A 17216-nucleotide genomic window follows, 5' to 3' on the forward strand; every position below is an offset into this window, starting at 1 on the left:
TGGTATCTTCTGCTGGTGATGATCTAGTTCAGTAGATTTCCTAACCTACATTTTAGAGTGAATTAGTGAGTGATATAACTGATTTCCTGTAGCTCCCAGAACATGAGAGATAGGAGATTTCATTTCAGGAAAGATGGGGAGATGACATTTCAGGAAAGACTATTGACTTAAAGCTTCTCTTGATTTCAAGAGAAGACCTAGTTATAATCATAGTAACCTAGGAAGGCGATACAAAAGAGCTTGAATATTAAGGGGTAAATATTATCTCCTTGGTTCATGGACCCACACTTGGGAAACACTGCTGTAGTTGGAATCTAAATATTTGACTTGCATGGTGATTGTATTATTTATTAGAAGACTTAGTGGAACCTATTGCTTAGAGTGGGATACCCCTCCCAGAACAGTCTGGGAAAATCTCCAGGATGCCAGCCAGGGCACTGAGGAGAGTTTCCAAGGACTTAGGCCACTGCTGCTCCCTCCCTTCCTGGAAAAGAATGCAAAGTGCAGCTTCCATCCCCAGATTCCGGCCATATGCTCCATTAACCATTGTAGGCACCTTGCCCAGTTGTTATTTTAATAAACTTGCTTATGCTCCTCAATTTCCCTGAGAGGGCCCACTGGGCAGGCCAGGACTGGTAAAACCTTGAATTTCCCCTCTGGTTGACCCAGGAGCTGTTTGATGAAAGTTCTGCTCATAGTATTAGTGCTGGCTTAGGAAGCTTGGCTTTCTTGCCATTGTAATGAGTGTTGTAACTCCTGGTCTCTGTGGGTCAGGCCAACAACAGCAGAGTAGAGTTGATGTGGATTTTGAGGGCGTTATGGGGAGATGACATTTCAGGAAAGAATAATTGACTTAAAGCTATTGCTTTTTTCTTAAAGGCAGGGGGCATGGCAGAACAGAAAGAAAAGGATAATAATCCATATTTGCCCAAAAATCTATCTTCACAGTTTTAATGTACCACTGTCTCTCTCTCTCTCTCTCTCTATATATATATATGAAATTTGTGCTTCAGTGAATTTATTTCCACTGTGTTTGAGTAGACTTAAATAATTTATAAATGAAGACTTTTACTGAATCTTTCATCAGGCCTTCAGTAGAACCTCCGGGGTTTGTTCACCTTCTGATATCCCAAGAGAAATAATATCTCCAGATTCCTGTTGATTTTTTTGAGCTGTGTATTTTATGCCATAGTACTCTTAACATCATCTGGAAAAAGGTTACCAAGATTTACATTTGGAAGATCAGGATAACCTTCAAATGCATCTGAAGGAAACAACACCCCCCTCCCCTCTATTGCCTCACCCATGTGTCACTAGGAGAAACAGCAGTATTGGAAAAAAAAAATTGCTGCTGCCTGTGACCACTATATCCACAGAAAAGGAGTGGGAGAGAAAACACCAAAATACCCATGTGATGGACCAAATCATTCCACCCCCTGCCTTGAGCTGCATTTTCTAGGAGCCAACTTTCCCCCTTGGGTCCTTGAGAGATGCTTAATTTTAATTGACTCACAGGAGTTCTACTTTGTGTTTTGAAAACCACACAGAAATGGGAAGTAAGTGAAAGAGTTCCATTCTCCATCCACCTACTCCCAAAAGATATACACAACCAATTCAAGATACTCAACAGCCTTAAAACAGAATCTTGGGCTGGCACCAGAGGCTAGGTTTGTGATAGGCTCTATATTTCTAGCAGGCTCCTTTGAAGTTAGTGAATCCTATACACACAGAATGGAATTATGCTGCAAACTTTGCCCTCTGGGTAACCCAGCAGGTATGTTCTTCTAAATTGCATTTCCCCCTTTTCATAAATGGCTTTTGAACAATTCAAAGTGGTCACACTTGTGGGAAGGACAGAGAATGCAGTGACAGATTTCATTGCTCTGAAATGCTTCTGCTTTTGTGAGGGGTAGGACACTAAATGTTTCTCCCCAGTTTTCAACAGCACTTCCCCATCACTGGGTTCCATTTGTCATTTGCTGCTTTCCACATCTTTGTGTTTCATAGCTCATGGAATCTTGGCTTCCAAGAAGTAAATGGACCCAAGAGAGAGTTATATTTTAAGAAACAGAATGATGATCGCTCACATTTTAAGTTAATAATAAAATCTGAATGTAATTGGCCAGATCCTCTTAGCAGGGAGTGGTGCAACCCGTCTTCAGGCCAACGTGAGAGTTTGGCACTTCTGTGGCATAGAGAAGGCCACCCTCATACAACCAGGGAGGAATCCACTAAGGACCCTGTGGCCAAGAGAAGATTAAACACTGGGAAGTTTCTGTGAGCTGAGAGGGCAGACAGGGGCTGCGAAGGTGGAAATAGAAATGAAGAGTTGTTTGTAGAGTTAAACAAATTGTGGGACATCGTAGCATACATAGCTTTCCTGCCTTAAAAAATGCCCTTTCAACCCTACACTTCTCTAGCTACTACCTTCCCTCCTTCTTCCCTTTTGCAGCCAAGATTTTAAAAGAGTGAAAATTCCTGTCCTACTTCTTTACCTCTCGTTTAATCCCTGATTAGCTTCTGTTCAGTTTCTATTTCTTTCTTTTCAAAAACTGCTCTCATCTAGATCACTGATGACTTCCTTGTTGAGAAAAGCAAAACAACTGAAGCTTTTCAGGTTTTGAATTTAACCTTTCTCTACACATTTTGATTCTGTGCCACTACTTTCTTGTTTTTTTAATCTTCTTTCTCTGGTTGTTCCCTCTTAGTCTAATAGGTCTTGATGCTCCATTCCACAGGGATCCTTCCACAGTCTCCTCTTCTTATTCTACCTCCTCTTTCCAGGGAATCCCAAGCATTTTCCTAGCTTCAAACATCATTCACATGTAAACAAATTCTTAAATCTATAATATTAGCTCAGTTTTCTTTCCTGAGTTCTAGACTCCATGCAGCTTGTTTTCTCCTGAATGTTTCTTTTTTACGGAATGTTCCAAAGCCAATGCAAATTCAACATGCCCAACCACCCAAGCTTGTTTTTCCTTCTCTCTTACCTTTTTTTTGGTAAGTGCCATCATGATACCATGAGGCACCCAAGCCAGAAAACTTGGTGTCTCCTTTGTTAATAACTTTCTAAGTTGCCTCCCTGCTTCAATAATTTTCCCTTATGGTCTCTTCATAAAGCAACCAGATTTGATTTTACAGATCAGATTATATCAATCCTTGCTTAAAAGTTTCCAATGGCTTTCCATCACAAGCGGGATAAAATCCAGACTTTTTACTATGACCTGCAGAACCCTGCCTACTCTGGCTTCTGGCTTCTGTCTTGCTCTCTACCCTGTCTCTCACGATCCGCCCTTTTGTTCACTGTGTGTCAAAGATCTTGGCCTTCTTTCTGTCCCTCACCTACCTCAGGGCCTTTTGCTGTTTTATTGTCTGGAATATTCCAACTCCAGAACTCTGCATTACTAGCTTCTTCTTCTGGGGTTGGTTCAAATGTCATCTTTCCAGATAGGTCTCTGCTGATCATCATCCTAGTGAATTCAACACACTTCCTGCCTGCTCCCACCCCTACTGCTGTTTTGTATTATACATTGGAATTTTCACGATCTGAAATTATCTTGTTTGTTTATGTTTTCACTCTTTGTCCCTGTTTCTAGAATGTAAGTATGCTCTATGGGAGCAGATATTTTGCTTTATGTATCACTGTATCCCTGTTACTTCGAAGAGAGCCTGGCACATAGAGGGTGGCCAGTAAATATATATTTTTTAAATAGAAAGAAAAGAATGAACAATGTTCTTAGATCCTGAGTTTCAGCCAAACTGCTTGCAATTCCCTAAACTATAAACAGTTGTACAATCTGCTTTCTCTGCCTATAATGCTCTTCTCTTTCCTGTTTTTCTGCTCAACTCCTGCTTATCCTTCATACCAGATTCCGTCATCTCCTCCAGGAGGCTCTCTTTGATCATAAGAGTTTAATACTGATAACTTCATAGCAGGTAGACAATTACCAGGTAATTTTTTGTTAATATATCTGTTTCTCTTATTAGCCTAACTTCTGGCAGAGATGATATTTGATTTGTATCTCTAGCCCAGTGGCAGTCTATAAAAATGCACTCTAGAAACTCTACTTAAATATTTTGTTATTTGGTAAGTCATAGACTCCTTTGGTAATGTAAATTAGCTGTCACCTAAGTTCTTCCACTTGCCAAGTTTTGACTTTACACATTGGAGTTTTAAAAATATAGGTGCAGACACAAACTTACTCATAGAAAAGGCTCAGATTCCCAGTAAAGTTTTCTATAATAAAAATAACATTAAATAGGATATTGACAATATATTGTCCATTATATGACATGCATCTTTGATATAGATTACCTTATTCACAAGTAACTCTTCAAGGTATAGATATTATTCTCATTTTACATACATGGAAACTGAGTGCCAGATGTAGTAATCTGTTCAAGCTCATACAGCTAGTAAAACAAAGCTGGGATTTGAATCCAGGTCTCTGATTTCTAAGTGCAAGCTCTTTCTGTTACACCATGCCGCCCCCTATGGGACAAATCCACAAATCAGGCCTATTTATTAAAAATATTATGAAGCTTACAAAATTGGAGCTCTTGCAAACTATAGAATCAAGAAAGATGCTTTGAATCGCCATTACTTTAATTGACTAGAAAATGGCACTAGCCTTAGCATGGCTAAGAGCTTTTTATTGCCTTTACCTAGTATGCTTTCTTTCTGCTTATAAGCATAGAGGTATTTTGTAGAAATTCATATTAACCCAGTCAGGTTTTTGCTGTTAGACTTAATACTCAAGGGTGGAGAGGTGCCTTGCTAGGTATCTTCTCCAGCTTGTTTAAAGTTCATTATATCCATGATGAGGCCAAGCTACTTACATGGACTCAGTTTCAGGATTCTAGTTTATCCAAGGTTTCTCTCTTTCCCACCTTCCACTCTAGAACATTGTGCTATGTGGATGGGAAGTTTTTCCCAAACTCTCACCCAGGTTTGGGCCTGTTTCCTGCCTCGTTCTTGTCAGATGCTATTTAATAGAGGTTGGGCCTGTTCTCTTTCCTTAGTTTGTCTTGCTCAGATTCCCTTGGCTTTTGTGGCCCTCACTTGGCATCACAGTGGTCCCCATTCTGCATCTTTGAAGCTGTATCCCTGTTTTATATCCTTTTGCATCTTGTAAGTGTGACCTAGAACTGGAATGACTCTTCCCTGTCCCTAAATGGCATTGATCTTAGGTTACTGCTCTAGTTTCCTATTCCTCCACTGTTCTGATTTTGTTTCCTCTATGCTGTTAGACTCTTACCCCTCAGCAGTGTTTTCATCCACTTTCTGGAACCAATACCTCAGCATAAAAGTCCTCATCAGTGAAGAGAGGATCAAAAGTCCAGGGACTAAACAACAGAACTTCAGATCTCATTGCTTACCACTCACTGCCTTTCTTCTGTGCATCTCTGGGGATGGGGGTGGGGATGGAAGACAGTCTATATGTGATGATGATGTAGAATTGATCTTCTTTAGGCTCTGCTCATCTGAGGGGTCTATCAGCTTAGTGATGGGCAAGCCAGAAACTGGTTGTTTGTATCTTGCATACTGTAGAGCATCCATGATCCATCTCATTTCACGCCAGACTTCATCTATTTGCTTTGGAATAAAATGGTAAAAGACAGTAAGTTATCAAGCAGTGATTAAAAAGGAATACATTTCCCTGAGAGTCCAAGATGATCCATTTTCCGCAATATTGGCTTTGAGCAAGAGTAAAATATTTTTAACATAGATTTGTTAAGCCAGAAAATACCTCTTTTTTTGTAATATTTTTTGTTTTGCGTATTTTTACCAGAGAAGCTCTGTCATTTAGTGAAAATAGTAGAAGACTTAGATGCTAGCTGGAATATATCACTTATTAGCACTATACTAACTCATAGCAAGTCACTTGACCTTTTTGAGCCTTAGTTGCTTTATTTGTAAAATGTGGCCAAAACATTTTCCATTTATACCTCCCAGGGTTGCTGGGATGTTTAGGTGAAATAATGAATTCGAAAGTGCTTTGTGATGCCTCAGGGTACATTGCTCATACATATAAAGGGTTATTATATCCCAGATTATAATTAAATATTCCTCATTAAGATATTGTGAAGGCATATGATAAAGCCTGAATTTCAGAATATCTTAAGAAAGAAACGTAGTCCTAGTTCTTATATGTGAACTAGAAAAGCAAAGCTCTACTGGAATATTTTTGCTAAGTAGAGGTTTTTGGACCTATGTTAATAGAAAATAATTAACTTCATATATTAGACTTACTACTTTCTTACATATAGCGTAAGGGCTTCTAAAGTTCAAAACGGCCTTAACAGTTTAATCTTAAATAATTTAAACATCCTTACATTTCTAGAGTAGTCCATTTTAGGTTGTTCCGTTTTGATTTTTGGGTTATCAAAGTCATTTTAATGATATTTTCATTATAAAGTACAATAGTAGTTTCCTTGAAGCCTATTGCATAAAATTCACTCAGATTTTTGTGTCTCTCTATATATTAGATGATGAAAGTTTTCCAGATCTTGATACACATGGGCCATGAGCTTTTTTGTTATTCTATCTCAAGGAGGGGCTGTTGGTTAAACATATTTTTTCTTATGACCCTGGAATTTGTGGTAGGCTTTCTATTTAATTTCACTCGATGACTTGGGCAAGCCATTAACTTCTTGGGGCCCATTTACTCAACTGTAAGAAGAGGTAGTTAGTCTACATGATGTCTAAGTTCCCTTCCAGCTCTGAAACTTTAGGATTTATTTTTCAGGAACATTTGGAAATTTGGTATTACCTAACTTCCAGATAGAAGGTATTCATTATGTGAGTCATGCAAGGTTAATCTCTCTCTCTGATTGTGGAAGTTTTAAAACTAAAACACTACCCAGTGTTATATTTTATTTTCAAAATTTCTTGATAGGCCTTTAATCTGTACTTAAAACCTACTCATTAAGAATATCCACAAACCTGGTCCTCCCAACAAACACAGAGTAGGTCTGACATTCAGTCCGCCAAGTTGAGTGAAAAGCTAGCTAGAGTGAACTAGTGAAAGGCAGTGTATGGTCTTACAGCCGTTTTCCCTTGCTTTCTAGTTCTTGTCACTCCTGTGGTGACAAGACTCAGCAGAGTGTTCAGGGCCAGTGATGAAAGCATGAGATTGAGCTTCAGGCTTTTTTAGCTTGGTCAGTTGGGCAGGAAGTTCAGCAGTAGGCAGGCCCATGAGGAGGCACTAAGCCATTTTGAAGGGAGAAATCTAAAGTCTGGGGATAAAGCCAAAGTGGGAATCCCAGATGAGACTCAGATGAATTTTCCCAATGAGATTGTTGTTCTCTCAGCTGGCTTTTACTGGCCCTACCTCATGCAACATAAGCTTGTTGAAAGTTATTTTAAAGGCACCACATGACTGTGGATAGCTTTTAGAGTGCCCGACAAGGACAGGGATTGTGTTGTGGTATTTTTTGCTTTCAGCTTTGCAGAGTAGGTATGTACTCAAAAAATGACTGTTTAATGAATGAATGAATGATCTAATTCTTTAGATCTCTACCCACAAACAGAGTTATTATAAGGATTAAGTAAGATAATGTAGATGAGTGTACTTTATCAATTACATATTGTTATAAAATTTTCAGTTTTTATAATGACAATGATGATTACTGTAGTGGGCTGAATATGGAACCCCCCATAATACATCCATATCCTAATCTCCAGAACCTGTGAATATTATTTGATATGATACAAAGTAAATATTACTTTATATGGCAAAAGATACGATTAAGTTTAGGATTTTGAGAGGAGGCGTTTATCTTGGATTTTCTCTGTGGATCCTAATTCTAACAACAGATGTCCTCATAAGGACATTCTTATAAGAGTGAGGCAGAGGGAGATTTGTCAGACATAAGAGAAGGAGGCAATGTGAGTACAGAAAGAGTGAAATGATGTGGCCAGAAGTCAAGGAATGCTAACAGCCATCAGAAACTGAAGAGGCAGAGACTAGATTCTCCTCTAGAGCCTCCAGAGGGAGTGTGGCCTTGCCAACACTTTAATTTCAAACCTCTGGTCTCCAGAGCTGTGAGGGAATACATTTCTGTTATTTTAAGCCACCCGGTTTATGGGAATTTGTTACAGCAACCCTAGGAGGCCAATATAATTATTAATAAATAATCTACCTGCTCTCTTTGGATAAGATTGTTTCAGCTTTATTGCTGAGGATGAATAGAGGGATTTAGCGTAGAAATTTTTTTAAAAGTATGTAGAAACAATATTTACTTCTTAATTTTTCTCAGTGACGTGAAGAGGTCTTAACTGAAGAAAAAACTTAAAAACCATATGGGTATAGGGAGGCCTGTGGATTGAGTTTAATGAGACTTAGCTAATTGCTCCAAAAGAAGGCCAATTTTCACCCATTTTACCTTATACTGCTGATCCGAAAGTAACTGACAACATAATCCCCCTGATTTTAAGGTCCAAATTCACCTTCTAAAGACTTGCTGACACATTTTAAAAAAGAAAGACCATGAATTCCCTAGGTCTGTTGATTAAAAGTTATGCATCCATTTCTCACCCTGCCCCTTAAAAATTTCAGTTTTCATCTCGTAAATTATATTCCTTTCTCTTTACTCAGGCAAGATAATATTTTTATTAAAATGTAAAGGTGATTGGTTTTCTTGCAGCACAGCTACAAGGTGCTCAAGGGGATGATAGATTGGCTATATTTAATGAGCTGTGTTTCTATTACAGCTTAGGAGCATTTGAAGCATTACAGTATATAAATTATAGCCTAATTGCCCTTTAGGCTTTAGCAGCTCAAAATATGCCAAGCTCCAGGTCTTCACACTTTGACATTTCTGCTGCATGTGCTGTCTATAAAGCCTGTATGCCTTATCTATGATTTTCTACACCTCCCCTGGCCCAGCCCTCCCCCTTTCTGGCTGCACTCCTTGGCTTCTTTTCCTAACTGTATTTACATAGACTCCCTTGCTCTTTACAATGTTTGGTTTGTGTAGTGACTTCAACACTGTCTTAGATCTGGAATCATACAAATGCTCTCACAACTGGCGGTCACCTCTGCAGGTTATGGTGTGTGGTGGGCTGAGCTGTGAACACCAATGGGTGAGTGGCTACAGCTGGTTTTCATTTTGAGAGACAGAGTGAGTGAGTGAGAGAGAGAGAGAGAGAGAGAGACAGAGAGAGAGACCGAGACCACAAAGTCAACATAAAGGGAGAGATGATATTGAATTGTCTCCACTCAGTGAAGTTATCCATGTTGGGAGAAGCAAGGTGGTTCATTGAAGGCTATGGGTGTAGGGAGATGGTCTTGTTTTACCCAGACCAAGAAGTTATATTTTGAACCCTTTGAGAATTGGCTTTTATCCAAGTCTGTGTGTACCTGGCTGACTGGAAGGGAAGTATGTAGAGAGGGCTCTCAAGTTACCTGCCTTGGGAGACCAGAGCGGGCTAGAACTTTGAAGAATTCCCAGCCTGGCCTGCCTTTATCCAACCCACTTAATGGTGTGACATAAAAGAAGAGAAAAAGGCAGTGGAGCCCTAGGCTACATGAAAAAGAAAGGAGCAAGGGTAGTGGTCAGGGAGTAGGAATAAAGCCAGGGAACTCTGGGAAGAGTTTGAGAACACAACGGACTGAAGAAAGTCAGCCTCCTTGTTGGAGGAACATACTGGATTCACGGAGGCATAAGTGGAATAAGGCAGAAACAGAACCTAAGGCGTGGGTAGAGAAGTGTTCCTCTAAAAATATCTCTGGTTGTTAAGTCATAAAACGTTAGAGCCAATTAGACCCACAGAAGTCATCTAGTCCAGTTCTTTCATTTTACATATGAGGAAATTGAGGCCCCCAGAGATAAATGAATTGTCCAGTACTCCAGAGTTTATCAGAAGATTTGGGACTAAAAATGTGTGCTCCTTGACTTCTTTTTATTTTTTATTTTTATTTAATAGAGATGGAGTCTCACTGTGTGGCCCAGGCTGGTCTTGAACTTCTGGGCTCAAGAGATCCTACCATCTCAGCCTCCCAACCTCCTCTGGGACCAACTTCTGATCTGTTGTTATTCTTACTATGCTCCACTATCCTTTATATGGGGTTCAAAAATAAGCCAGTCTTTCGTATTCTCCTCATGCTGCACTCTTCCTTTTCCCACCCCTTCCCCACCATCTGTGTTCCATTTTTACTGGAAATGAAATCAATGAAGTAAATGTTTTGAATGTTTAAATTCTACATTCTCAGGCCAATGGAGAAAGTAACTTCTTGAAAGTTCTTTCTCTATTCTGAGAGGTCACCTAAGATATCTCATTCACGGGATGAGGAAAGTAGGATAATCCTAAAGATTTTTCTGCTCTCCACTTTGCAAGTAAATTACAATATTTTCTTCCTGAGTGTTTCAAACACCTCGAATCTCACATATTCATATTTCAAAGAATTTCTCCTTCTTGTGAATGAATGAATGAATGAATATATAATGTATTACATACTTACTATGTGCCAGGCATTTTGCCGAGTGTCTTATATGTATTATCTCATTGAATTCTCTCAGTAACATTATGAGATAACCCTATTATTATCATCCCTATTTTACAGATGAGGAGATTGGGACTGTTGGGACTAAGAGAGATTTCTTTGCCCAAAGTTCACAGCGTTCGTTCATCTTAAGTCCTCGTAACATCTTGTCTGGATAGTTATAATAGCTTCTTATCTGGTTTCTCTGCCTTTAGTCTTCTCAAATCCTTATTTGGTGAGCATGACCAATAAGAGTGAATGCTTATAATAAACAACCAGTATGGCTGTACCAATGTATACGGGAAGAGTATCCTCACTGCTTGAATCTATCCTAAACAGAGTTTTGAGAGCCTGTGACTTAACTTTCTTCAAAACTTTGGGTAGCTCCCTACTGCCTACAGAAAAAAAGTACAGATTTCTTAACTATGGCTTTTAATAAAGCCCTTGTGATCTGCTATCATTGCCATCTTTCCTTCTTGCCTAATTTCTACCTCTCATCACTCAATTTATGCCCCAACCAATCTTGACTATTTATCATTCCCCAAATACTATTTTTCTGCTCTGTCTGCCTCATCTGTTTATACTTTCTCTTTGAATGCTCTACATTCTGTTTCACCTTACTGTAACCTAACCTATCCTTGTAGGCCAGGCTATATATCAATTACATCCTTCATGGGAATGTTTCTGATACAAGTGAAAGTAAATTTTTACTTTCTTGTGCTGACACAAAACTTATTTGTTTGTTTGTTTGTTTTGCTTTGGTATATCTTTTTTTTGGCACCTAGCACATTTTACAAATTGTATTTACACACATTTCTTATCTACCCTGATAGATTTTAAACTCCTTAAGATCAGAGACCATGTCTAATTCAACTTTATGTCTCGCATACAGTGTCTGACACCTGGTTGTTTAATAAAGGTTTATCAAATTGAACTGAATATGTATCATAGTGATATTTATCATGGGGCTATTGCTATTCTACTCATTTTGTGAATTGAGTAACTGATGGACAGAAAGATTGAAAGATTTGGCTAAGGGATTCAGAGGCAATTTCAGGCCAGATCCAAATTCTCTTGATTACTAGTCAGTACCCCTTTCACAAGACCCTGAGGTGTTACCATAGGCTTTACCAGAAAAGACCATGGGAAGGGGAACACATTTTCTGATCTTAACAGCCACATATTAAAGTGTCAATTCTGTGAGAAAGAAGCCCAAAACGTGAGGAGTTTTAGTTCTAATTGGATCTGGGTTAACATAAACTGGTAGGTCATTTTATTTTCTTTTTCTCTGAGATATTGAATTAATTAATACAATTTTTCTTTCCATTAGAATTGTCAATGGGCTACAAGGTAAGAATAATATTCTAGTTACTGTTTCTGGGGGGTGATTTTTCTCTCCCGTATGGAAAGCTACCACTACCCACCATGGTGACTGATAACATTTCTTAGTAATATTGTGAATTATCTGTAACTTTTTCTTAAGGCTTTGTTTGAAAACTTATCTCCCTGAGCTCCACATTTTAACCAACTCAATAGGCTACTTACACACCGTGTTCTTTGAATCAGCCTGGACTGCTGTCGTTTCCCATGCTTGGCTTTTCACCCTTTCCACCCTGCCTCTTCTCCCTTCCTTTTACCCCAGAAGGAACAAACAATTACCTGAATGAAATCTAAAACTTGCTGGTGTCTTTGTTTGGCAGCTGCAACCTCGCTGTCTGAGATCGCTTCCCTGAGGGACTGTTGGGTATTCAGAGAATCCAGCTCCACAACAGCAGAAAGGCGGCAATACAGACTAATAAATTTCTCTCTGTAGCTGCAAAAATGAACTGGAAAATGGACAAGCAAAATAAAACATGTTAAGATCTGGTATCAAAATAGAGAAATTCATACCTCAGAGAAAACAAGTTGAATGAAAACATGATTTATTAATCCTATCAGTGGAAAATATTAAGCCATAAATAAATTATAAATGTGCTCTTAAGGGGCCAGTTGTCTGGCTTTAGTCAGACAGTATTCCCTTTTAAGGTTTACCAACTCCTAGTAAGGTATGGGGAAGTGGGGTTGGCTAAAGCTGTAGTTATGTGGACTTTTCCCTAAAGTTGGGGCTGATTGAGTGTGTGTGTGTACACACACACATATACACACACATACTGGGAAAATAAGCTTGCTTATCACTTTAAAGAAAAAAAGCCAAGTAGCAATTTGAAACCTAGTTTTGGTTTTCATGTCTGATTTCCAGTACATATCTTGCCTACTCCTTTCCAAGGCCAGAACCCCCAGAAGACAGAAGACATGCTTTTCTCAGAGTGTCTTTGGTCTGACTACAAAACTTCCCCAAGGGCCTATTATGATAGGCTTTGATCCTCTTCTGCCTCTCCGCTTCTTGGCCCCTCTGGATGGATGATACGAGCTGTTGCTTGGACAGACCATTTCTTGTCTTCAGCAGACTTGGTTTTCTTCTCTCAACAGATAATTGGACAGAGATCACAGGAAAGAGTCCAGCCTTCATCTCCATCATTTCCTTTTTTCAGGAGGAACAGAGCAGTGTAGGATTGAGCCTGGTATAGGCAGCTTGAGATGGTCAGATTTCCTGTACTTCTCTGACCAGCTCTGATCTTATACCGTAACTTTGGATTCTAGTAGGATGAGGAAAGCACCCTGATTCAGACTATCATAGTACTGGTTTCTTCCAGGGCATTGATGAATTTGGAGACTCATTCTTCAAGAACCTCTTTTACTCTGTTTACCTCTGACCTGTACCAGTGTGTTCCATGCTTTGGAAATAGGGCTGTTAACAACCCAACAAGTCTGTTGAAACATTTTTATTCTGGCTTCTTTAGTGAGGAATTCTAGGAAGAACATCTAATTACAGGTAGTAATTACAGGTAGTAATTAGATGTTGATTCCTGAGACCCAGATCTGGCCATTTAGGGAAGCTAAAACCACACTACCTCAAAATGGGGCATTGGTCATCTCTACACCTCAATGAGGAAGCCCTACTTTTCTGCATATTGAGAGATTTTTGTCCACCCTACAATTCCCATGTTACCACTGGCTACTACTTCCTTGCTTTTTTTTCTCTGGGGATAAATCTTAGGTGAATGCCAGGGCAGTGTGCTCTGTCTTTCCTTCCATGGAAGTAGAAGAGAAGAATGGGGTGAGAGTGTGAGTGGTCCATCCTTACTCCAGCTATGCCTCATTTCAAGGAGGTGTTTCTCAACTCAGGAGGCCTCCGTCCTGGTTTGATTTTTCTCTGTGGTGTCAGATCGTTCCTTCTCATCTTCTCTGCTCTGTTTAGCACTTTTTTTTTGCCTGACACAGAGAACTGATTTCATATGCCCTCTCAGTAAATGACAAGCTATGGAGCTTCTCCCAAATGATCGAATTCTCATACTATTTCCCTGCTTAAAGACTTCTACAGAGCTCCCTCTGGACCTGAGGACAAAATCCAAACATCTCTCCATAAGGAAAACTCCCTGTGATCTAGGATTTGAGAATATTTTCAGTCATACCTTCCCTCATGCTGCCACCTTCCAGCCCTAGTCCCTCATCAACCCTAAGCTTTGGTCAAGCTGAACTTATTACGAGTCCTTTTATACTTCCATGCTTTGAAACATGCCTTTTCCTCCTCCTCACATACCTTTCTTTACTAATACCTCCAGGTCAACTTGTGATACTTGAAGATTCACGGTAAATGTTTTCTCCTCAGCAAAGTTTTCACTGACATCTCCCTGCCAGGTGGAACTCGTTTCTCCCTCTTTTGTGCTCCTAGAGCATTTGTTTCTAAACATTTCATGACACTTATCCTACTACATTGTACTTATGTGTTTACTTTACTGCCTTGGCATTAGATTGTGATTTCTCTGAGGGCAGGAACTATGCCTCCTATTAATTTTTATGTCCTTGAAACATGGAACATTATAGCTTCTCAATTAAGGTTTATTGACCAAATGAATAAATAAATAAATGCATGAACGGATCTGAAGAGGCAGACCCTTCACCCGAAGGCTCCTCTTTTCTCCATTGTCTTTCCTTTACTGTGGGCTTGATTTTCCTGTTTGGAAAGGTGTTTCAGGTCTATGATATTTCCTGGCAGCTCCACAGGAAGGAATCTCAATGACTTTTTAGCTTACTCTTGACCCTAGTAGCTCCCTGAATGTGTCTTTATGCCTTTCAAGGAGGGATTATGTCCTGTTAGCACTTGACAGATGTCCTCTCTTGGCTGGAAAGTGACAAGAGTGAAGTGTCTCACACCCTGCCTTTCTAAACCAAGAGGTAAAAAAAAAAAAATTGTTTTTTTTCCCGTTTCTAAAATATGACTGGAAAAATAGGGAGAGGCACTGAATAACTTCTTTAAAAGAAACACTATCAGTCTGATCTGAATTCTTACAAGCCGGGGTGTTCACAGCTTTCTCTTGTTGTGTCCCTGTGGTGGGAGCCTGGATCAGGGTGGTCTCACAGCACCCACACTGTCCATGCCATGCACCACAAGTGAGTTATGAGGAGGTTTCAACTATAACGCTTCAGTTTCCCCACTCTTGTGGTTTTTTTTTTTTTTAAATCCAGACCCTTTAATGTTACTTTAACAAATGTTACTTTAACATAGTCTTTTGTGGTTTAGCAATGATACATTTGGTAGCCATAACTGAGGCAAGAAAGACAGACTGGAAGCTTCTAATTTTTAAAAATGTGAATCTCATGCATTTTACGGATAAAATGGTATAAGGCTACAATAATGTCATTAGCTGGACCACATGATTTGTTAGTAATTCACAGACTAAGACTAACTTTCTGCGGTATTTTTCTCCCTCTTTTTTCTACATAAGATAGTGGCAGACTAACATAAGGTTGGCATCAACACTAGGAATATAGTACAGTGGAAAGTACATGGGTTTAGCCATCTGACGGAACTGGGTTTGAACCATACTTCTGCCACTCACCACCTGTGTGACAGTGGGCACGTGACCTCTGGGAGTCTCACTTTTCTCATCTCTAACACAGGGATTATAATGCCTACCTAGGATTAAGTAATACAATGTATATAAAGTGCCCAGCACAGCATATGGCACATACCTGATACAAAATAAATGTTTGTCCTTCTGCCACACCTTTTTACTACCCCGAAAGAATGAGGCATTTAGTGGTAGTGATTAGAATATTAGAACAGGACTGGAATTAAGATATTCTTCCTAAGGATATCTAACTCACTAAAATCCTAATCAGTCTGGGCCATGTGGCCTAGTTTGGAAGCCAAGGAATCAACGAGATAACCTCCTGGGGTCCGTTTAGTTCAATGAGTCTTTGCCAAGGTGTCAGAAAGAACTGGGGCACAAGGTGCCCCTCTAAAGATTCCTAGTAGTGAATGAGTTGACAGGTGGAATAAAGGAATGATCTCTTAAATCATGTAAAATGGGTATTAGGGATGAAGGTTGACACTATGCCATTTCTTGCAAGCCTGTGGCCTGGATTTCATTAGGCTCACTGCCTGGATATTCCATAGGTTCCTCAAAACTCATCATTTGTCATACTGACCTCACCGTCACTCCCCTGCCTTAAACCTGTTCCTCCTTCCTATGGCCCATTTCAGTAGACGGTAACATTATCCGTCTCGGCACTCTTATTCAGACTCTCTGGCTCCTTCATCTTGCTCTTCAACCACATCCAATCAATCACAAAGTTCCATCATTTTAACTCCTAAATTCCTCATCTCTCTGCTCTCTCTTCTATACCCCCACCAAGGCTGCCTTGGTTTGGACTCACGGACCCGTGAGATATGACCAGGTGGACCCATGAGGTAGTCTCTTAATTGCTTAATTGTCTCATGATATCCAGTGTCAGCCTGATTTATTTGTTTTTTACTCTCTTGCAATCAGTCCTCCATGAGCTGTCAAAATCTAATAAGACCACATCAGCCCTTTTCTTAAAATCTTTTCTTTGCTTCCTATTGCCTATGGGATAAAGTCATACCCTCTTAGTGTTATATAAGTAGCCATGTATGATTTTGATCTTTTAAACTTTTAGCTTCATCCTCTGTCACTTTTCCTCAGATGCCTTAAGCATCCATCACAATGAGCTATTAAGAGTGTACTTAATCAGGCTGCAGGTCTCTGAGCTTTTGTACATACTGTCCCTTCTGCTTAAAATGTTTTCCTTTTCTCCCTGCCTTTTCTTTCCCATTCCGAATGTCTGTTTATCCTTCAAGATACAGCTCAAGTATTATCTCTGTAAGGAAGAATTAGATGTCTTTCCTTTGAAACTCAATAGCCTGCCTCTTATAGCAGTGCTTTCGTTTTATGAAGAATATCGGTAGGGATACCTGTATCCTCTAACGGATTTTGAGCTTGTGATGGGCAGATGGTGCCTTATTAATGTCTGTATGGTTCAGTCCCAGCACAGTACCTGGCATATAGCAGAAGCTCAGTAAATGAAATATATACCAGGCCTCAAACTACTATTTTTTAAAATTCCCTAGTTTTTTTTTTGTCTTTCTAGTCCAATTGGTTTAAATCATAAAGCCAAGGAAATCAACAAAGGCCAACTTTCCTTGTCATAGGCCGGCTGTCAGTTGTGAGCACCCACAAGGTCAGGGCAGGGTGACCTCCTCTGTGCAGGCTAGGCAAGTCCTCAAGGGGCCACGTCACCTGATAAAGTTTCTAAGGGCTCATGATGCTGCTTTTCCTTCTGTTCCTGGGAACTTTGTAAATAGTGATGCTTGTAGGCCCCCAGGAA

General features: G+C 39.7%; 1 protein-coding gene across 1 annotated transcript in view; it reads right to left on the reverse strand.

The window, feature by feature from the left end:
• ANKFN1 (ankyrin repeat and fibronectin type III domain containing 1) overlaps positions 1-17216 on the reverse strand; it is a 241417-nt gene that overhangs the window by 6910 nt on the left and 217291 nt on the right. The window contains exons 17-18 of the mRNA XM_063706249.1: positions 12147-12313; positions 5380-5596 (exon numbers count right to left, since the gene is read on the reverse strand). Coding sequence (XP_063562319.1) covers positions 5380-5596; positions 12147-12313 — 384 coding nt within the window. The remainder of the gene's footprint in view (positions 1-5379; positions 5597-12146; positions 12314-17216) is intronic.

This window comes from Gorilla gorilla, chromosome 4, assembly GCF_029281585.2.
Source record: "Gorilla gorilla gorilla isolate KB3781 chromosome 4, NHGRI_mGorGor1-v2.1_pri, whole genome shotgun sequence".
Lineage (NCBI taxonomy): Eukaryota > Metazoa > Chordata > Mammalia > Primates > Hominidae > Gorilla > Gorilla gorilla.